The sequence below is a fragment of the Electrophorus electricus genome, chromosome 16, assembly GCF_013358815.1.
Source record: "Electrophorus electricus isolate fEleEle1 chromosome 16, fEleEle1.pri, whole genome shotgun sequence".
NCBI lineage: Eukaryota > Metazoa > Chordata > Actinopteri > Gymnotiformes > Gymnotidae > Electrophorus > Electrophorus electricus.
This window is the reverse complement of record NC_049550.1, coordinates 4243322-4264982: the sequence shown is the minus strand read 5'-3', so window position 1 is coordinate 4264982 and position 21661 is coordinate 4243322. Positions and strand designations below refer to the sequence as shown.

General features: G+C 40.1%; 5 protein-coding genes across 5 annotated transcripts; all 5 read left to right on the top strand.

Annotated features, from left to right (window-relative positions):
• Positions 1–133: 133 nt before the first annotated feature.
• On the top strand, positions 134–717 carry LOC118242718 (histone H2B 1/2-like). The gene has a single exon (XM_035534998.1). It carries the CDS (start codon positions 167–169, stop codon positions 539–541), a length of 375 nt encoding a protein of 124 aa, XP_035390891.1. The 5' UTR covers positions 134–166; the 3' UTR covers positions 542–717.
• A 6401-nt stretch (positions 718–7118) lies between these two features.
• On the top strand, positions 7119–7810 carry LOC118242681 (histone H1-like). The gene has a single exon (XM_035534789.1). It carries the CDS (start codon positions 7119–7121, stop codon positions 7740–7742), a length of 624 nt encoding a protein of 207 aa, XP_035390682.1. The 3' UTR covers positions 7743–7810.
• Positions 7811–9026: 1216 nt separating this feature from the next.
• LOC118242689 (histone H2A) lies at positions 9027–9430 on the top strand. Its single transcript, XM_035534800.1, has one exon. The coding sequence runs from the start codon at positions 9027–9029 to the stop codon at positions 9411–9413; it is 387 nt and encodes a 128-aa protein (XP_035390693.1). The 3' UTR covers positions 9414–9430.
• Positions 9431–9969: 539 nt separating this feature from the next.
• On the top strand, positions 9970–17494 carry LOC118242698 (histone H3-like). The gene is made up of 3 exons (XM_035534814.1): positions 9970–10349; positions 12679–12692; positions 17163–17494. The coding sequence occupies exons 1-3, from the start codon at positions 10021–10023 to the stop codon at positions 17474–17476; spliced, it is 657 nt and encodes a 218-aa protein (XP_035390707.1). The 5' UTR covers positions 9970–10020; the 3' UTR covers positions 17477–17494.
• A 452-nt stretch (positions 17495–17946) lies between these two features.
• Positions 17947–20303, top strand: LOC118242696 (histone H2B 1/2-like). Its single transcript, XM_035534811.1, has one exon. The coding sequence runs from the start codon at positions 17980–17982 to the stop codon at positions 18352–18354; it is 375 nt and encodes a 124-aa protein (XP_035390704.1). The 5' UTR covers positions 17947–17979; the 3' UTR covers positions 18355–20303.
• Positions 20304–21661: the final 1358 nt, after the last annotated feature.

Here is a 21661-nt window from a genome sequence, read left to right as displayed (position 1 = left end):
AACGATAGGAGGTTCCTGTGAGAGGAGGGGTTGTTTTCTAGCCAATGATGGCTTGTCATGATCGAGGAGGGGAGGGTATGTTCTAATTAGAATACCAGAGTTTAAATAAACTGGGTGTTGACGCCTCGTTTCTTATTCTCTTGTGGTTTTTTCAACGTTGAACGTCATGCCTGAACCAGCGAAGTCCGCCCCGAAGAAGGGATCTAAGAAAGCCGTGACCAAAACGACTGGTAAAGGAGGCAAGAAGCGCAGAAAGACCAGGAAGGAGAGTTATGCGATCTACGTGTACAAAGTCTTGAAGCAGGTCCACCCCGACACCGGTATCTCTTCTAAGGCTATGGGGATCATGAATTCCTTTGTGAATGATATCTTCGAGCGCATTGCTGGTGAGGCTTCTCGTCTCGCTCACTACAACAAGCGTTCGACCATCACCTCCAGAGAGATCCAGACGGCCGTGCGCCTGCTGCTTCCCGGTGAGCTGGCCAAACACGCCGTTTCTGAGGGTACGAAGGCCGTCACCAAGTACACCAGCTCCAAGTAAAGCGTCATAGTGCGACTTGACTAACCCAAAGGCTCTTTTAAGAGCCACCCACGTTTCCACCAAAGACATTTTCCATCGTGTGAGTGTGCATGTACGGTAAAATGAGAAAAGGAAGAGTTGTAGCTGAAGTAGCGCTTGTGTTCTTGTGCGCTGAGCCGTCGTCTTTCTTTCCCTTGTGCGCTGTGCCGTCGTCTTTCTTCCCCTTTCCCGCGCGTTTTATTAATTTATTTTCGTATGCTTTATTCGGCCGCATGTAGCTTGTAATTTAAATGAAACTTTGGAAGTGCTTGAAATGGGGACTTGGAAACCCGTTTCTCCCCCCCAGAGCTGGGTCGCAGTCTTATATGAAACCTTTTTTTTGTTTTTGTTTTTTTTTTTAAATGTATTTCGTCACTTTAGGACACAAGTATCTTTGTGTATATACATTATTGGCTCTGATGTAACCTACAAGTATGTGAAGTCACCATGACAACTGTTGTTGTAATCTTCATTGCCCACATTGCCATTTCCTGTTGTTACATTTCATTAGTAGCTATTAATATTCTTTTCACATGTTTTGCCTTGTTTGCAGTAGATGAAGCCTAGTCATCTGCTGAGAAGGGCTAATGGTCTAGGCCTACGTGACCCCTTTGCCCCAGATGTCATTCGCAAGGTGCATCTATAATGTCCTATGCAAGAGACTAAGAAGTCTTGGAAAATCTAGCATTTGTATGCGCACATATATGTGCGTGTGTGAGAGAGAGAGACAAGTTGGAGTTGTGCAAGGTATGTGTATTCTCGGAGTGGGATTACTGAGCCACAGAACTGTGACTCATAGAATCAAAGCATACGGGGAAAAAAAATCTAATTACAATAACCTTTTAGATATGACCCACTAAACAAACCTTATGACATAATTTTCTGCATTATGTCATCAATAAGGTGTTGACCTAAAATAAAAAAATCACAAGGCAAGTTTATCTGTTGCCGTTCAAAATACACAAAGCAATACAGAAGGTAAGGGTTAAACCCATGATGGGGCCTCACAAAAACTAACTTTGTCTCTGCTTGTCATTAGGGTTCTGATGCAGTTAAGGATTGCATCCCATCATATATTGCACTAAAGAAGTAAGTTAAGAGAAAACTGTCCAAATAGAATATCACTACAAGGCCTATTTGGAAGTAGGTTACACATGTGCCATACCATGGAAGTGTGGTACTGGAAATGTTATTGGGGTTTGCAAGAAGGTAAAGCTAGGAAAGAGATTAGGCTAATGCAGAATTTAGGGTTATGAAGAGGTCAAGTTATTTCCCATTATGGTGAAAAACAACTTGGGGTAATCCAATGTAGGGTTCTGATGAAGATATGGTTATTCACTTTAGGGTAGGCGTGAACTTGGGGTTACTCAAATAAGGGTTCTGATGACATCAGGGTAATGCCCATTAGGGTTAGAGTGAATTTGGGGTTATTCAAATGAGGGTTCTGATGAGGGCAATTCACGTTAGTGTTAGAACATGATTACCCCCAGCAGTGATGTGAGCTCGGACACCTGACGGTGCTCACGTGGTCGCCTCCCCTGATGAGGTGCACCTGATGCCAGACAAATAAGAGGACGACCACGTGTCGAGGAGCACCAGCCCGAGCGAGAGTGCCAGGTTTGGGGGCTTCCTTTGACTAAAACTGGGCTGATTTGACAGACACTTGTGTTTTTAAATGATTCTATTACGTTTTCATATCACAAAAACAAGCAATGAAAACACTATATATGAATGGCATTATAAAGCAATATTTCATAAGAGAGAATCTATACTTTATAATAATTTTTCATCTGTCAGTTCTCATAATTTTCATACGAAAAGTGAAGTAAGATTACATATGGGCTAAGTCACAGATAAACATCTTACATGAAACTCTCCAAAATTTTTACACTTCACACAAATCCGTAGTACAAACATTTTTTACATTTCCCACATTTTTCACCATGTCATCCTTGTCTCTCTTTTTTTTTAAATTTACTATACATTGTTTCACTACTTGTTCACTAGACAAAAAAAGTATTTTCCATAGTCATTTTAGCTCTTGTAGACCAAATTTGCTTCACAATTGTGCGTATACCTATCTAAAACAAAATTATCTTTTTACAATGTATGTTCACATTATAAGCACGATATATTATGTTTTTGTGATTAAATTCTATGTTTAAATCAAACCTCCTGAACTGTTCCCATATTTCTTTAGATCTATAGCAGTCCACTAACAGATTGTTTCTTCCCTATTGTTTCTTTCTCTTTACAATTAAGCATTGGACATTCGGCCGTCTTCACAAAGCAACTCCGTTGAACCACAGACATCGTTGGTAGCCTAACCACTTCAGCAAGCCACATCCTAGCCTTTATTTTCTCTGAAACATGTTCTCCTGATAGCAAATTCAACAGATTTTTATTCTCCCTTTCATCGCAATCCCCAGACTGTATCTGCCCTCTGTACTTATGATCTGCTATACTTTTATAAATAGTTTTATTCGATTGCGTTCTCCAATCGATCTTCCAACTTTTACATTTATCCACAAAATCTGAGCACAAAAGTTTATAGTATGGTACATTCTTCCTTTTCTTTCCTTTCTTCTTTTCCCAGTCTGAGATTTCACCAATCCATTTAGCTTTCCTACCAGTGCTTGTATTGACATGTCTACAAAAACTTATTTTTAATTTAAGCCTCCATTTTCTTTATTCTTATATACACATTCCCTTTTTGTAGCTTCTCTGTTATTACCCCACATTGTTCTAATACATATTTTATTCAGTTCGGTCACTTTTTTTCTGCTGGAGGAAAAACGATGGACAGAAATAATAGTTTTGATAAAATGAATGTCTTAATTAGTTTGATCTTCGATTTGTAGCTCACACCCCAGTGTATAATTCTCTTTGATTCCTCTTTGATTTCCTGTAGCTTCCTCTGCCAGTTGCTCTCAACTAAATTTCTGTTACCGATATAAATTCCAATGATTTTAATTTCCTCATGCATACTGATACATAGAGCACTCCTTCCTCCTTGTTCCCCAATCCAAACCGCCTCAGTCTTGGAATGATTCAAAGATGCCTCAGATGCACGTTTGTACAAGTCAAAATGTTCGCACATCCCATCTAACTCTTTTTGAGTTGTTACATCATCCGCATTAACTGTTCACAGTAACATATATTTTGACTAGGGGTGCCCAAACTTTTCTTTTGCATGCCACTGTATAACTGCAATTCTATTTTGTTCTTTCAGAAGACAGCTCAAATCTTTTTATTAATAATTTCCTTCTCTACCCTCACAATATATTCTTAGCCAAATCGGACTTCTGCTTGATTATGCGATGGACTATTTGTGTGTGTGTGTGTGTGTGTGTTTTGATGTAGCTCAGCATTTGCATTTCCTGAAAGAAAAGCTTGCAAAGGGATGAGAGAAATAATGTTACACTCCTGGAGTGCTTTGCAGTAGGTTCTGCAAAGTTTGTCAGCAAATAAGATTTACTTAAAGGTTATTGGCAGGTCCCTCTTACTGATCATGCATCAGAGATCTCTACTTTTGCTACCCCGGACACCTTTCTGCAATACATTTATGCCTTTTGGATTGCGTTTATGAAAGGTGTATTGAATTGTGAAGCTTATCTCGATGACCTTGTTGTATATTCAGATACATGGGAACAGCATTTGAGGACACTGGAGACCGTAATCTCTAAGTTGCGAGATGCTTCATTAGTGTTAAATTTGGAAAAGTGTGAATTTGAGGACAAGCGTGGTTCGCTACCTTGGAAAACAGTGGGTCGTGGACAGGTGCGTCCCTTGGATGCTAAGGTAGAAGCAATCAAAGCTTTTCCAGTTCCTCGGACAAAACGGGACCTACGTCGGTTTTTGGGGATGGCTGGCTACTATCGTTGCTTTTGTAAAAACTTTTCAGATGTTGTCTTACCTTTGACTTCACTTTTATGAAAAACACTTCTCTTCTATGGACTCCAATTTGCCAAATATGCTTTTGACTCTGAAAAGTTTTCTGTGTAGTTCACCTGTACTGTTGGTTTGGGTTTGGGGTTATTGTCTATTTATTATCAGGGAGTTGGTGTAGGATTGTATTTTTATTTTTGTCCTGTAAAGTGTATTTAGTTGTGGTGTTTCTTCTTGTAGTGTGGGTTTTGTTTATTTTGGCAACTCCTGAAGTAATTCAGTGTTTGTAGGTAGATGTGTGTGTCTTTGTTCACCATTTAAATACACATTTCACCTCATCTACCAGTTTAGTCTTGTGACTAATTATTCCACCTACCACCCTGCTACCAGTCTTTTCAAAATGCTGTTGCGACCTCATCGCCTAGACAGGGTCGTAACAATAAATACGACGAATAACAATAGCACTGGAAGAACAAGTACAATAAGAATGTACAATTTTTCAAACCCCTGAATAAATAGTCTAATATTACTGACACATGGTTCTAAGCTATCACTTTTGAACAAGCCTTCAAATCACCATGGCAACCACTGTTGAAAACAGGACTATCATTATGACACGGTGCACAAGCTTTAAGCTGTACCACAAATCTAATAATAAATGGTTAACAGTTCTTGATTCCAAATGCAACTGTCCCTTCAGGTCTCTTGAACACAGAAATAAGTCAACTCATTTTGTGGCTGGTTTTATAGTTTGGCCACAAGATGGGAGCAAAGCTCCAACTAGCAGAGCATCCCAATCAGTATTGGAGTGTTTTACTGGGCATCATTTAGTTGCATTTTTTTTTTTTAATGTATTTGATCACTTTATATGACTACACAAAGACACTTGTGTTATATATATTTGTGTGTGTGTGTGTGTGTGTATATATGTATGTATTTATGTATGTATGTTTGGTTCTGATGTAGCCTACAAGCATGTCAAGTCACCTTGGCAACGATTGTTGTAATCTTCATTGCTCACATTATGGCATTATTTCTTGTTGTTACATTTCATTAGTAGCTTTTAATATTATTTTCACTTGTTTTGCCTTGTTTGTAGTAGAAGAAGCCTAGTCATCTGCTGAGAAGGAATAACTTACTTCTTTAGTGCAATATATGATGGGATGCAATCGTTAACTTCTTCAGAACCCTAATGACAAGAAGAGACAAAGTTAGTTTTTGTGATGCCCTGTCAATACCTTCTGTATTGCTTTGTGCACTTTGAATGCCAATAGATAAACTTGCCTTGTGATTTTTCATTTTAGGTCAACACCTTATTGATGACATGATCCAGAAAATGTTCAAAAGAACATGCATAAGGTTTGTTTAGTGGGTCAGATCTACAAAATTATTGTAATTAGTTTATTTATTTATTTTTTTAAATATGATGTGATTCTATGAGTCACAGTCCTGTGGCTCAGTAATCACACTCCCAGAATACACATATCTTGCACAACTCCAACTTCTCTCTCTCTGTCTGTCTCACACATGCATATATATGTGCGCATTCACATGCTAGGTCTTCCAAGACTTCTCTGTCTCTTGCATGGGACATTATAGATGCATCTTGCGAATGACCTGTGGGGCAAAGGGGTCACGTAGCCCTAGACCATTCAGAATGGAATGAATCAACTGCTATGAAACTTGTAGGAATTGCCTGTAAAGAATAGCTGTGATCTGTATGCAGTACAAGGAGTGGGCAAATGCTAAACATCTCTTAAGGTGAGTTTGGGGTTATTCAAATGAGGGTTCTGATGAGGTCAGGGTAATTCACTTTAGGGTTAGAGTGAATTTGTGGTTATTCAAATGAGGGTTCTGATGAGGAAGGTTAATTCACTTTTGGGTTAGATGGAACTTGGGGTTATTCAAATGAGGGTTCTGATGAGGTCAGGGTAATTTACTTTAGTGTTAGAACTTGGGCTCCCAGCAATGACGTGAGTTCTCAACGTGGTTGCCTCCCCTAATGGGGAGCACGTGATTCCAGCCCAATTAGAGGCCAGCTACCTGACAAGGAGCGCCAGGTTTTGGTGGCTTTACTTTGACTAAGACACTTGGCTGCGGGAAGTACACTCTCAGCCACTCTCTCCTGCACCTGTGTTTTACTCGCACGTACATAAGGCCTTTTTCAACTAGTACACACACCACTGCCGCACTCTTAGCACCTCCATGCTTTTGCTCAGGCTCTCCTTCAACGCGCACATTGGGACTTGCTAGATGTATGCCTTCATTTCTCACATTTTCACGCCCCACATGCCTAGAAATACACCATGTCTTATTTGGAGCGGCAGTCGCGCAGTACCGTTTTGTGGCAGCTGTGCAAAACAAGATCGGGCTGCACGGGCTTTTCTGGCACGCAAGTGAACCACAGAGCCCTTTCTTGCGAAACGCGTTGTTTGACGACTTACAAATTGTTTTAGCATGTATATTTAGGCCCGGATTTGTCATGAGAAAACACAAGTGCGAGCAGCTCACGGAAGCACAGACGCTGAGTGCTGGGCGGGTTGAGTCTACACCGTCCTCATGCGGCTTTTAAGGCCGGCCCCTCGCTAGGAGGGAGGTTCAACTCAACAGAGCAGTGTGTGCGACGTAGAGTACTGTTTGCGCGCGTCTATTTCTCGTAGTTAACACGACGATGGCAGAAGTAGCTCCAGCCCCAGCCGCCGCTGCGCCGGCCAAGGCGCCTAAGAAGAAAGCTGCCGCTCGACCCAAGAAAGCGGGACCCAGCGTCGGTGAGCTTATCGTCAAAGCTGTTTCTGCTTCCAAAGAACGGAACGGGGTCTCTCTCGCCGCTCTGAAGAAAGCTTTGGCTGCGGGTGGTTACGACGTGGAAAAGAACAACTCTCGCGTCAAGCTTGCTATCAAAAGCTTGGTGACAAAGGAAACTCTGGTGCAGACCAAAGGAACCGGTGCCTCTGGCTCTTTTAAGCTCAACAAGAAGCAAGACGAAGCCAAGAAAAAGCCCGCTAAGAAAGCCGCGCCTAAGGCGAAAAAAGCGCCCGCCAAGAAACCTGCCGCGGCTAAAAAGCCCAAGAAGGTAGCGGCAAAGAAGCCCGCCTCCGCCGCTGCAAAGAAGTCGCCCAAGAAGGCGAAGAAGCCTGCTGCCGCCGCGAAAGCCACCAAGAGCCCCAAGAAAGCAAAGAAGCCGGCCACCCCGAAGAAGGCAGCCAAGAGCCCCAAGAAGGCAAAGACCGCCAAGCCCAAGACTGCCAAACCAAAGGCTGCAAAGGCGAAAAAAGCTGCCCCCAAGAAGAAGTAAACGTGCATGTTTTCATGTCTTGGTATCCCCAAAAGGCTCTTTTAAGAGCCACCCACTTTTCTCTTCCAAAGAGCGGTTTTCTTTACACTCTCGAAATGGTTACGAGCGAATTAATACGGCCAAGTGTGTAATCGGAGTTTATTTTAACGTGCGATTTCTTCCATAGACGTACTGAGTGGACACGGAAAAGAAAAGTGAAGCATTAGATGGTGTTTGTATTGAATGGAATTTTTTTTTAATACGGTCAATTTAAAAATGGAAAGGAAAACGAGGACCAATTCCATTTTGCATAGAAATATTGTACAGCCTAAGCAGATTTCTGTGCCGTTTATTTCTCCCTTTCCATTATTAAGAAAATTCAATTCAACGCAAACACTCCACCACAGAAACCTCACAAACAATATCCACCGGAGGACCCAGACTACCTTCACACTATAGATTACTAATTAACAATACAATTTACATCTGTAAATTAGGTATACATTATCCATTTATATATCCAAAAGAGTCCAGGGAAATTTCTTTTTTCCTCTCATATCAATCGTCTTCAACCTTTGTAACTCACACACAATCTGTTTAAACACTATTTCTGCAGGTATTATACATTGTTCAATAATCATCTTACGTCGTGTTTTCCAAATCTTCGAATTTATCACAAACAATCATCCAACAAAAGTCCTTTACATTCTCAGTCAAATTCTCATTAAACACTCCATACATAATACTTTTGCTGTTACGACCGCATTTAAACCCAGTACCTTCCATTTTCTCCCAAATTTCAATAGTCCTTGTGCACGGCAGTAATAAATGTTCTATCGTTTCATCGGCCATGCAATTATACATCGGACATTCCTTAGTTGTAACAAAACAACTCTATTTGACAATACATCGTACAGGCAATCTTCCAAAAGATATAAGCCATGCCGTACCTCGAACATTCTCTCCTGTCTTTATCATACATGTACGTATCATGAATAGACTTAATAATAATAATAATAATAATAATAAAAATACAAATAACTTGGAAGTATTTAGACTATTTGCTCCAAACTGAAATCCATATGAAGAAGAATGACAAGAACTGGAAGTGATTCCGTGTGGGAGGGAGAGTTGCAGGCTAAGGAAAGGGAGGCCGGCTTTGGAAGTGGACGAGTGCTTCGCGATTGGTTATTCGTCCTGTCCTCCTTAGCCAATAGGAGAGCTGTTGATTTTGCTATATCTGAAGCGCTCGTAGGTGATAGGCGATTATTTCAGCTTTGCTCACAAGACGCTATTGTATACATAATGAGTGGAAGAGGGAAGACCGGCGGTAAGGCTAGGGCTAAGGCCAAGACTCGCTCCTCTCGCGCTGGCCTGCAGTTTCCTGTGGGCCGTGTGCACAGGCTTTTGCGCAAAGGTAATTATGCCGAGCGCGTTGGTGCCGGTGCTCCGGTCTATTTGGCTGCTGTGCTGGAGTATCTGACTGCTGAAATTCTCGAGTTGGCAGGCAACGCCGCCCGTGACAACAAGAAGACCCGTATCATTCCTCGTCATCTGCAGCTCGCCGTGCGTAACGACGAGGAGTTGAACAAGCTGTTAGGAGGGGTGACTATTGCTCAAGGTGGCGTGCTGCCCAACATTCAGGCTGTTCTGCTGCCCAAGAAAACCGAGAAGGCGGTCAAGACCAAGTAAATTCACCTCTGCTCCGTTGTCTGCAGATCCCAAAGGCTCTTTTAAGAGCCACCCACACTGACTGAGGAAGTGCAACTTTTTAATGTTACTGTCTGTTCTACCTTGCATTTTTCTCGAGGGCACTAAATGACTAACGGGCACCGCTGTCCATTACCACGCCACGTCTGAGCACACGTACACCTTCCCCGTTTTTACGCGCCCAATAGCATCTGATGAAAGCAAGCTAGTACTCGTACATTTATATACGTACTTGTAGAAGTGCTGTGTGTGTGTATATATTTTATTTTTATATATAAATAAGATGCTGTTGGTGCTAAAAACATGTAAAAAAAAAAAAAAGTAACCGGGAGTACGTTCAACAATGTACCCTGCAGGCACATAAAGAGCACGGCTCAAAAGTAGGCTTACTGGCTTGCTTTTTTGAAATGTGCGCGTAGTGGAACACGGGCCAATTGACTTGATGTGACGTATCTTTATTTGTCCAATGGACGGCATGCTTACTGAAGACGCCCAATGAGCGCAGGTCGGCGTTATGGCTTAAAAAGGATGTCGTCGTGGTTGTGTCTTATTCTCTTTCTTCGTCAGTTAAGAGTAGAATTGCGTCGCTATGGCAAGAACAAAGCAGACCGCCCGTAAGTCCACCGGTGGTAAAGCCCCGAGGAAGCAGCTTGCCACCAAGGCCGCTCGTAAGAGCGCCCCAGCCACCGGCGGCGTGAAGAAGCCTCATCGTTACAGGCCTGGTACCGTAGCTCTGAGGGAGATTCGTCGTTATCAGAAGTCGACCGAGTTGCTGATCCGCAAGCTGCCCTTCCAGCGCCTGGTGAGAGAAATTGCTCAGGATTTCAAGACCGATCTCCGTTTCCAGAGCTCTGCTGTCATGGCCTTGCAGGAGGCTAGCGAGGCATACCTGGTCGGCCTGTTCGAGGATACTAACTTGTGCGCTATCCACGCCAAGAGAGTCACCATCATGCCCAAGGACATCCAGTTGGCCCGCCGCATTCGCGGAGAGCGTGCTTAAACTGCTCGCTCGGCGTAATATCCCAAAATACCCAAAGGCTCTTTTAAGAGCCACCTAAATTGTTTCGCTGCAAAATGAGCAAGTCGCCTTGGCAACGCTTCTCACCGATACGTCGTTATTATAACGTGTATCTGACATGTGCTTCTAGATTACGGGCAACCTAGTTTGCTATGAGGGTTAATTCCATAGCTGAGAAATTATGGCAACGGTAAGGAGCGTTGTATTGTGAGTCGACAAGAAACTTTGTAGTAAGGTCGTCTGGGTTAGCGGTGCTCTAGCGGGAGTATGACGTTCACGTCGTCAAAATGTATCACTGAGAAATGAAACTGATACAAGTCTTTCAGAGATGTCAGTGTCTTTTCTTCGACTGAAATAAATATGTACTGGTGCTATTAACTAAACAATTCTAGACACGGACGTGGTTTTCAGACCTGTTCTCTATTAACCTTTGTGTCTTGGTGGTAACACAACTTTCATGGAAAAAATGAACAAAAACAATGTTTCATTTTTTAAATGATTTGTTTTGTTTTCTGTGAAAGTCGTTAGCTTTCAAGTTGCGGAGAACTATTTATTTAGTGGTGGCTCATTTTTGACCTGACATTTAAACAAGATGTGCGTGCACGCAAACATACACACACAGTAATAGAGAGCGTATGCTACTGATTGAACACAAACAAAATTAAAATGCTCTTTTGAATATGCAGTATCTTCCCTTTATGACCTCACACATTATCAAAGTTTACAAACAATATAAGAACAATGTCACACAAAAGCAACATTTTCTGCAAGCATTGTTTGCTAATGGGGAATGCAGCCAGAAACTTTAAAGGTGTTGCATATGACAATACCCCCAGTTCCATTTTTTTTGCCGAATCCATGGGTACACATCTCAGTGCCAAACAGCTTGTAGATGTACTTTTTTCCAGATGCTCAGAAGTGAACACGAGAACAATGATTTAGAAGAGGAGGAGGTGTCTGAAGAAGATGAGGAAGAATTCAACCCAGAGCATGGTGCATCATCGTCAGGTGAAGAGTAAAATCCCTCAAGGTGAAACAAACATTTTTGTCCAAACTGTGGCCATAAGAAAGTTCTAGGAGAAGTGAATCAAATGTCTTTCATACCTCTACAACACTAGACCTGAAGTAACAGTGGATACAGACTGATTCCATTCAGAGGTACATTTTTAATTCCATATATGTAATGTAAACTGATATTCATTGTTAATTTTATAATGTATTATTGTTGATTTATGTTCTTCATGCTTTTGTTTTATCTATTATTTCATGTTCATGTTTTATCTATTATTTTGCTCCTCTTAAATTGTTATTGTTTACATACCTTATGGATACGGGTAATGGTTCAAAAATGTGAGAGGACTAGTATTTTGTCGTTGAATTCTTAATAGTAAAACATATAAAAATATATAACTGTTTTGGCCAAAAAATTCATGACTACTGTTTCCTTTCAATATAATGCATTTAAACTTCTTTCTGTACATTTCTACAACTTTTTTAGGCTATGCTTTAGACTACTTAAAACATACCTCTCATCTCAACATTTCTCATAACTTCTCTTCTTATTCTTATTTGTTAAATAATGTGTTGATTGTTTTAATGTATTTTTTTCTGCATCTTTGTCATAGTAAAGCGACCTTGAGTCTGTGACAGGTTCTATATAAATGAAACTTATTATTATTATTATTATTATTATTCTACAAGTGCCATGTTTCTGACGGAGCTCCACATTTTCCATTTAAATCGATATATTTCTAAAGCTAAAACGTGACTAAAAATAAAAGTAAAACCGTCTAGAAGACAAATTGCCATGGGAGGTGATAAAATAGATGATCCTCTGCCTCCATCTTGTGGCCAATATGGAAAAATTCCATAATATTCAATCGTTAAGGGCACCTAGTTTTAATCAGAATGCAGTCAGAATATAAATGTATAATGTAGAACAATTAGTCAGTTTCTCTTGGGATAAACAACAAAAAAAAACAACACCAACAATAATAATAAACATATGCAGTGGGTATGTCCTTCTAGGCTTAGCTGACAGCCACTGTCATAAAGGTTTGTTTGCTTTTGTATCTGCTGTTGAAATAAACACAATAATTGTCTTTCATCATAAAAAGAAAAGCCCTAAAACAATAACTAAAAAATGCTCTGAAGACAAATAAAAATATTTATAGAAATTGACTTGCCTTTCATGATGATTCTTCTTTTTCTTCTTCTTCTTATTGTAAGCCTACTCGTGGTTAGTTATAGGAGACTTGCATTTATTTCTGTATGTATTTATTTTATTCATGTTCAACAAGCACTTAATATGTGAGATCAAAGCATGCTTTTCATGCATTTATTTCCATAATCTCATTATGGTCTTTTTTTTTTCCTGAACTCCTGAAGTTACCCATCTGGAACCCCATAGTTCATTTGTTTGCTGTACCATACACCAGGCCCTTTTAACAGATATCATATCATATAACAGTATCTACAGTGGCATGCAAAGGTTTGGGCACATCTGGTGAAAATGCATGTTACTGTCAACTGTTAAGCAAGTTGAAGATGAAATGCTCTCCAAAAGGCATAAAGTTTAAGATGACGCATTCCTTTTGTATTTTAAACTGAAACTTTTTTTTTTTTTTTTTTTTAACATCTTTTACATTTTCAAAATAACAAAAAAGGAAAAGGGCCTAAAGCAAAACTTCGGGCACACTACATGCTTAGTACCTAGTAGCACCCGCTTTGGCAAGCATCACATTTTGTAAACACTTTTTCTAGCCAGCCAAGAGTCTTCTGATTCTTGTTTAAGGGATTTTCATCCATTCTTCATTGCAACAGTCTTCTAGTTTTGTGAGATTCCTGGGCTGTCTTGCATGCACTGTTCTTTTGATGTCTATCCACAGATTTTCAATGCTGTTTGGATCAGGGCACTCTGAGGACCATGGTAAAACCTTCAACTTGCACCTTTTGAGGTAGTTTATTGTGGATTTTGAGGTGTGTTTAGGATCATTATCCATTTGTAGAAGCCGTCCTCTTTTCAACCTCAGCATTTTTACAGAATAGTGTTATGTTTGCTTCCAGATTTTGCTGGAAATTCATTGAATCCATTGTTCCCTCTACCCATGAAATGATTCTGAAATGTTTTATGGCCTTCCAGACCCCTTATCTTGACTGCCACTATTCCTGTTAAGCACCATTTTATAATTACATTTCAAACTCATGAAATGGCAAACTGAAAACACATTGTTGTCTTCCTATAGCTTTCTCCTGTTTTATAGGACTGAAGTATTTTCATTTTCATTTTGCTAGGCAGCGGCTTAGAAGAACCCATGGCTGCTGGTTTCTGGGACAAGGTTAGAGGAGTCTGGGTATTTATAAAGCTTTGAAATTTGCATCATGTGGCCTTTCCTAACAATGTTTGTAAACAAGCCATAAGCCTAACAGGCTAATGAAGGTCTGAGACTGTCGTCAAAGTTATTTGAGTGTTCAAATCTCCTAGGTACTCTTTTTTTTTTTTTTTTTTTCACAATTGTATAAAACAAACTAATACACTGACATTGCTGAAAATGTTGAAAAGTGTGTTTCATCATTTTTGACCTGACATTTAAACAAGATGTGCGTGCACGCAAACATACACACATAATAATGGTGAGTGTATGCTACTGATTGAACTCAAACAAAATTAAAATGCTCTTTTGAATATGCAGTATCTTCCCTTTATGACCTCACACATTATCAAAGTTTACAAACAATAGAAGAACAATTTCACACAAAAGCAACATTTTCTGCAAGCATTGTTTGCTAATGGTGAATGCAGCCAGAAACTTTAAAGGTGCTGCATATGACAATATCCCCAGTTCTCTTTTTTTGCAGAATCCATGGGTACACATCTCAATGCCAAACAGCTTGTAGATGTGCATTTTTCCAGATGCTCAGAAGTGAACACGAGAACAATGATTTAGAAGAGGAGGAGGTGTCTGAAGGAGATGAGGAAGAATTCAACCCAGAGCATGGTGCATCATCGTCAGGTGAAGAGAAAATCCCTCAAGGTGAAACAAACATTTTTGTCCAAACTGTGGCCATAAGAAAGGTCTAGGAGAAGTGAATGAAATGTCTTTCATACCTCTACAACACTGGACCTGAAGTAACAGTGGATACAGACTGATTCCATTCAAAGGTACATTTTTAATTCCATATATGTAATGTAAACTGATATTCATTGTTAATTTTAGAATGTATTATTGTTGATTTATGTTCTTCATGCTTTTGTTTTATCTATTATTTCATGTTCATGTTTTATTTATTATTTTACTTCTCTTTATTGTTGTTGTTTACATGCCTTATGGATAGCGGTAATGGTTCAAAAATGTGAGAGGACTAGTATTTTGTCGTTGAAAAGTTATTTGAGTGTTCAAATCTCGTAGGTACTCTTTTTTTTTTTTTTTTTTTTTTTTTTCTGAAAATGTTGAAAAGTGTGTTTCATCTTTTAACTTTATGCTTTTTGGAGATAATTTCATCTTCAACTTGATTAACTGTTCACAGTAACATATATTTTGTCCAGGGGTGCTCAAATCTTTGCATGCCACTGTATGACTGCACTTTTATTTTGTTCTTTCAGAAGACAGCTTAAATCTTTTTATTAACAATTTCCTTCTTTACCCTCACAATATGTTCTTAGCCAAATCTGTCTTCTTCTTGATTATGCGATGGTCTATTTTTTCTACTGTGTGTATGTGTGGGTGCGTGTGCGTGTCGGTGTGTGCGAGCGTATCTCTGCATTTGCATTTCCTGAAAGAAAAGGGATGAAAGAAATAACTACAAAGAATCACAATAGCACTGGAAGAACAAGTACAATTTATCATTTATTTATTCAGGGTTTGACAAATATTACTGACACATGGTTCTAAGCTATCACTTTTGAACATGCCTTCAAATCACTTTGGCATCCACTGTTGAAAACACGACTATCGTTACGACACAAGCTTTAAGGTTTTCCACAAATTTAATAATAAATGGCTTACAGTTTTTGATTCCAAATGCAACTGTCCCTTCATGTCTCTTGAAGACAGAAATAAGTCAACTCTCATTTTGTTGTGGCTGGTTTTACAGTTTGGCCACAAGATGGCAGCAAAGGTCCATCTATCACAGCATCCCAATCAGTATTGGTGGGTTTTACTTGATATCATTTAGTTAATTTATTTTTCTTGTTAATTTATTTGAAATGTACTTCTATTCCTCCTCCTCCTCCTCCTCCTCCTCCTCCTCCTCCTCCTCTTCCTGCTGTTAATAATAATAATAATAATAATAATAATAATAATAATAATAATAATAGTGGTAGAGATAATGTTAACAAAAATATTCATGATAATAAGGTTGTTTCCTTGTGCTGAGTTCAGGTTGCCCTCCAGTACCGGTTTCAAGCTTTACATTTTAAGTAAAGCTGCTTGACAGTGATGATGAAATTCCCAATACAGCAGATGATTCATACTCTTTACAACATTTTATTGAGCATTTTTTTAGACTGCAGTCTTTGAAGGCCTTTGAAGGCTGTATTCAACCTTTAGGGCATACAAGTGTGTTTTCCTATGATTTACAAGCGTAGTGATGTCCTTTATTAATGCTTGAAAAGTATCCCATGTTCATTACTTTGGAGCATTCTCTGTCTGGGTTTTCATGTAGCAATTGAACATACACATCTAGAACTCTCTTGAGACACATTTCCAGGTCCTCATGAAAGGTCAGTATGATGTGCCATTGCATTGGAATATGTTCATTGGTCCTTGTTGTACAACAGTGGTTATCAGCAGCATAAGGCCTCAATGGATGAGGGCACATGGATGGAGTTATCGTATGTGAAAAAAGCAGTTAAGCTGCCACTGTTGCAGCAGAAGATGAAAGTGAGAAGACAGCAGATGAGTATGCAATGTGATAAAAAAAAAAAAGGTTTGCCTGTTTTCTGTTTGTAGAGGTCATATGAGGCTAGACATAAAAGTAGGCCTAGACCATGAAGAATGGAATGAGTGACGTGCTATCAAAGCAATTTGAGTTGCCTGCAAAGAATAATTGTCCTCTATGTGGCCTTGACCCCACTGCCTCAATCTATTTGTGTGTTTTCCTAAAAATGTAATGCTCTGTCCATTTCTGTTATTAATTTGAAACTGACATCTTCCAACCTAGAAATTTGAAACCCATCATGTTTCTCTAACCTGAACCACATGCTGTTCTTGGATTGGTGGGAACCCTAAGAGGCCTAGTGAACACACGGATTAGGAGTGTGCATATAATTTCTATATTTTCCAGCAAGAGACTTTAAACTTGGGGGGTTTCAGCACCAGTGCTGAGGATCTACTTCCATTCTGACTCTTCTTCTTATTAGTGGCAGTAGTAACAGTAGTAGGCCATCTTATGCTGCACTGAATCTTTTGTTGTCTTTGTTTGTTTGTTTGTTATCGTTCTTTTTCTTCCCTTATGTTGTTGTTCGTTATTATTGTCTAAGATATCTTATATTTTACATATATGAATTGTCGTTTTTGTGAAATAGTATGGAGTTTTTATTCCAGTCTGGCTAAGTGTGGTGCTGGAGGCGTTTGGAGGCGCGTGGTCTTTAGCTCCGCCTCCTCGAGTGCCCCTTGTCTTCAACCAGGTCCTTTAGTCGAGAATAATAGTGCCGCTCTGGGTATGGAGGCTTCATTATTTCACTTTTCTTCGAATAGTGTGAGAAGGCTAAGGGATGTCTGGCAGAGGAAAGGGTGGTAAGGGTCTGGGGAAAGGTGGCGCTAAGCGTCACCGTAAAGTACTCCGCGACAACATCCAGGGTATCACTAAGCCAGCTATCCGCCGTCTGGCTCGTCGTGGCGGTGTGAAGCGCATCTCCGGTCTGATCTACGAGGAGACCCGTGGCGTGCTGAAAGTGTTTCTGGAGAACGTCATCAGGGACGCGGTTACCTACACCGAGCATGCCAAGAGAAAGACTGTCACCGCCATGGATGTGGTTTATGCTCTGAAACGCCAGGGACGTACTCTGTACGGCTTCGGAGGGTAAACACTGAGTTCAAACGAAACCAACGGCTCTTTTAAGAGCCACCCATACATTCAGTTAAAGAGTTGATCCGTGCGGCTATGGCCGCCTATAAGCGCCCAAAGGACTTATTGTCCTATATTGATAAGGGCTGTTTGCATGTTGTATACATGCAGATCCCAGCCCAAAATAAGTCACGATAATGTTTAAAACATTTCCCAAAGTAAGAAAGGAAGCAAAGAATAAGCATTGTGGAGACTTGGTTTGGCTTTCTGCGCCTCCTTCCTAAGAAGGGGCGGGAAAGTTAAAGATAGACATGGCAGGGCGGGATTAAGAGGTAAACGCTATGGAGTGGCGGAGCAACGATAGGAGGTTCCTGTGAGAGGAGGGGTTGTTTTCTAGCCAATGATGGCTTGTCATGACCGAGGAGGCGAGGGTATGTTCTAATTAGAATACCAGAGTCTAAATAAACTGGATGTGCACGCGCCGTTTCTCATTCCGTTGTGGTTTATTCAACGACGAACGTCATGCCCGAACCAGCGAAGTCCGCCCCGAAGAAGGGATCTAAGAAAGCGGTGACCAAGACGACTGGTAAAGGAGGCAAGAAGCGCAGAAAGACTAGGAAGGAGAGTTATGCGATCTACGTGTACAAAGTCTTGAAGCAGGTCCACCCCGACACCGGTATCTCTTCTAAGGCTATGGGGATCATGAATTCCTTTGTGAATGATATCTTCGAGCGCATCGCTGGTGAGGCTTCTCGTCTCGCTCACTACAACAAGCGTTCCACCATCACCTCCAGAGAGATCCAGACGGCCGTGCGCCTGCTGCTTCCCGGTGAGCTGGCTAAACACGCCGTATCTGAGGGTACAAAGGCCGTCACCAAGTACACCAGTTCCAAGTAAAGCGTCATAGTGCGACTTGACTACCCCAAAGGCTCTTTTAAGAGCCACCCACGTTTTCACCAAAGACATTTTCCATCGTGTGGATGTGCATGTACCGTAAAACGAGAAAAGGAAAGGAGTAGTAGCTGAAGTAGCGCTTGTGTTTTTGTGCGCTGTGCCGTCGTCTTTCTTCCCTTTGTGCGCTTTGACGTCGTCCGTCTTCCCCTTTCCCGCGCGTTTTATTAAATTATTTTCGTGTGCTTTATTCGGCCGCATGTATCTTGTAATTTAAATGAAACTTGAAGTGCTTGAGATTGGGATTTGGAAACCCGTTTCTACTCCCCAGAGCTGGGTCACAGTCTTGTATGAAACCTTTTTTTGGTTGTTTTTGTTTTTTTGTTTTTTATATGTATTTTGTCACTTTAGGACAAGTATCTTTGTGTATATATATTATTGGCTCTGATGTAACCTACAAGTATGTGAAGTCACCATGACAACTGTTGTTGTAATCTTTAATCTTCATTGCCCACATTGACATTTCCTGTTGTTACATTTTATTAGTAGCTATTAATATTCTTTTCACTTGTTTTGCCTTGTTTGCAGTAGATGAAGCCTAGTCATTTGCTGAGAAGGGTTAAGGATTGCATCCCATCATATATTGCGCTAAAGAAGTAAGTTAGGAGAAAACTGTCCAGATAGGCCTTGTAGTGATATTCTATTTGGAAGTAGGTTACACATGTGCCATACCATGGAAGTGTGGTACTGGAAATGTTATTGGGGTTTGTAAGAGGGTAAAGCTAGGAAAGAGATTAGGCTAATGCAGAATTCAGGGTTATGAAGAGGTCAAGTTATTTCCCATTATGATGAAAAACAACTTGGGGTAATCCAATGTAGGGTTCTGATGAAGTTATGGTTATTCACTCTAGGGTAGGAGTGAACTTGGGTTTACTCAAATAAGGGTTCTGATGACATCAGGGTAATGCCCATTAGGTTTAGAGTGTACTTTGGGGTTATTCAGATGAGGGTTCTGATGACATCAGGGTAATGCCCATTAGGTTTAGAGTGTACTTTGGGGTTATTCAGATGAGGGTTCTGATGACATCAGGGTAATGCCCATTAGGGTTAGCGTGAATTTGGGGTTATTCAAATGAGGGGTCTGATGGGTTCAGGGTAAATCACTTTAGGTTTAGAGTGAACTTGGGGGTTATTCAGATGAGGGTTCTGATGACATCAGGGTAAGGCACATTAGGGTTAGCGTGAACTTGGGGTTATTCAAATGAGGGTTCTGATGAGGGCAATTCACGTTAGTGTTGGAACATCATTACCCCCAGCAGTGATGTGAGCTCAGACACCTGACAGTGCTCACGTGGTTGCCTCCCCTGATGAGGTGCACCTGATGCCAGACAAATAAGAGGACGGCCACCTGTCGAGGAGCGCCAGCTCAAGTGAGAGTGCCAGGTTTGGGGGCTTCCTTTGACTAAAACTGGGCTGATTTGACAGACACTTGTGTTTTTAAATGATTTTATTACGTTTTCATATCACAAAAACAAGCAATGAAAACATTATATACGAATGGCATTATAAAGCAATATTTCATAAGAGAGAATCTATACTTTATAATAATTTTATCTGTCAGTTCTCATAATTTTCATACGAAAAGTAAAGTAAGATTACATATGGGCCAAGTCACAGATAAGCATCTTACATGAAATTCTCCAAAATGTTTACACTTCACACATATCCATAGTACAAACTTTTTTTAAAATTTCCCACATTTCACCTCGTCATCCTTTTGTCTCTCTTTTTTAAAAAAATTACTATACATTGTTTCACTACTTGTTCACTAGACAAAAAAATATTTTCCATAGTCATTTTAGCTCTTGTAGACCCAATTTGCTTCACAATTGTGCAGGTATACCTATCTAAAACAAAATGATCTTTTTACAATGTATGTTCACATTATAAGCACGATATATTATGTTTTTGTGATTAAATTGTTTCTTCCCTATTGTTTCTTCCTTTGTTTCTTCCCTATTGTTTCTTTCCCTTTACAATTAAGCATTGGACATTCGGCCGTCTTCACAAAGCAACTCCGTTTAACCACAGACATCGTTGGTAGCCTAGCCACTTCAGCAAGCCACATCCTAGCCTTTATTTTCCCTGAAACATGTTCTCCTGATAGCAAATTCAACAGATTTTTATTCTCCCTTTCATCGCAATCCCCAGACTGTATCTGCCCTCTGTACTTATGATCTGCTATACTTTTATAAATAGTTTTATTCGATTGCGTTCTCCAATCGATCTTCCAACTTTTACATTTATCAACAAAATCTGAGCACAAAAGTTTATAGTATGGTACATTCTTCCTTTTCTTTCCTTTCTTCTTTTCCCAGTCTGAGATTTCACCAATTCATTTAGCTTTCCTACCAGTGCTTGTATTGACATGTCTACAAAAACTTATTTTTAATTAAAGCCTCCATTTTCTTTATTCTTATATACACATTCCCTTTTTGTAGCTTCTCTGTTATTACCCCACATTGTTCTAATATATATTTTATTCAGTTCGGTCACTATTTTGTTCCGCTGGAGGAAAAACGATGGACAGAAACAATAGTTTTGATAAAACGAATGTCTTAATTAGTTTGATCTTCGATTTGTAGCTCACACCCCAGTGTATAATTCTCTTTGATTCCTCTGTGATTTCCTGTAGCTTCCTCTGCCAGTTGCTCTCAACTAAATTTCCGTTACCGATATAAATTCCAATGATTTTAATTTCCTCATGCATACTGATACATAGAGCACTCCTTCCTCCTTGTTCCCCAATCCAAACCGCCTCAGTCTTGGAATGATTCAAAGATGCCTCGGATACACGTTTGTACAAGTCAAAATGTTCGCACATCCCATCTAACTCTTTTTGAGTTGTTACATCATCTGCATTAACTGTTCACAGTAACATATATTTTGACCAGGGGTGCCCAAGCTTTTCTTTTGCATGCCACTGTATAACTGCAATTCTATTTTGTTCTTTCAGAAGACAGCTCAAATCTTTTTATTAATAATTTCCTTCTCTACCCTCACAATATATTCTTAGCCAAATCGGACTTCTGCTTGATTATGCGATGGACTGTGTGTGTGTGTGTGTGTGTGTGTGTGTGTGTGTGTGTGTGTGTTTGTTTTGATGTAGCTCAGCATTTGCATTTCCTGAAAGAAAAGCTTGCAAAGGGATGAGAGAAATAATGTTACACTCCTGGAGTGCTTTGCAGTAGGTTCTGCAAAGTTTGTCAGCAAATTAGATTTACTTAAAGGTTATTGGCAGGTCCCTCTTACT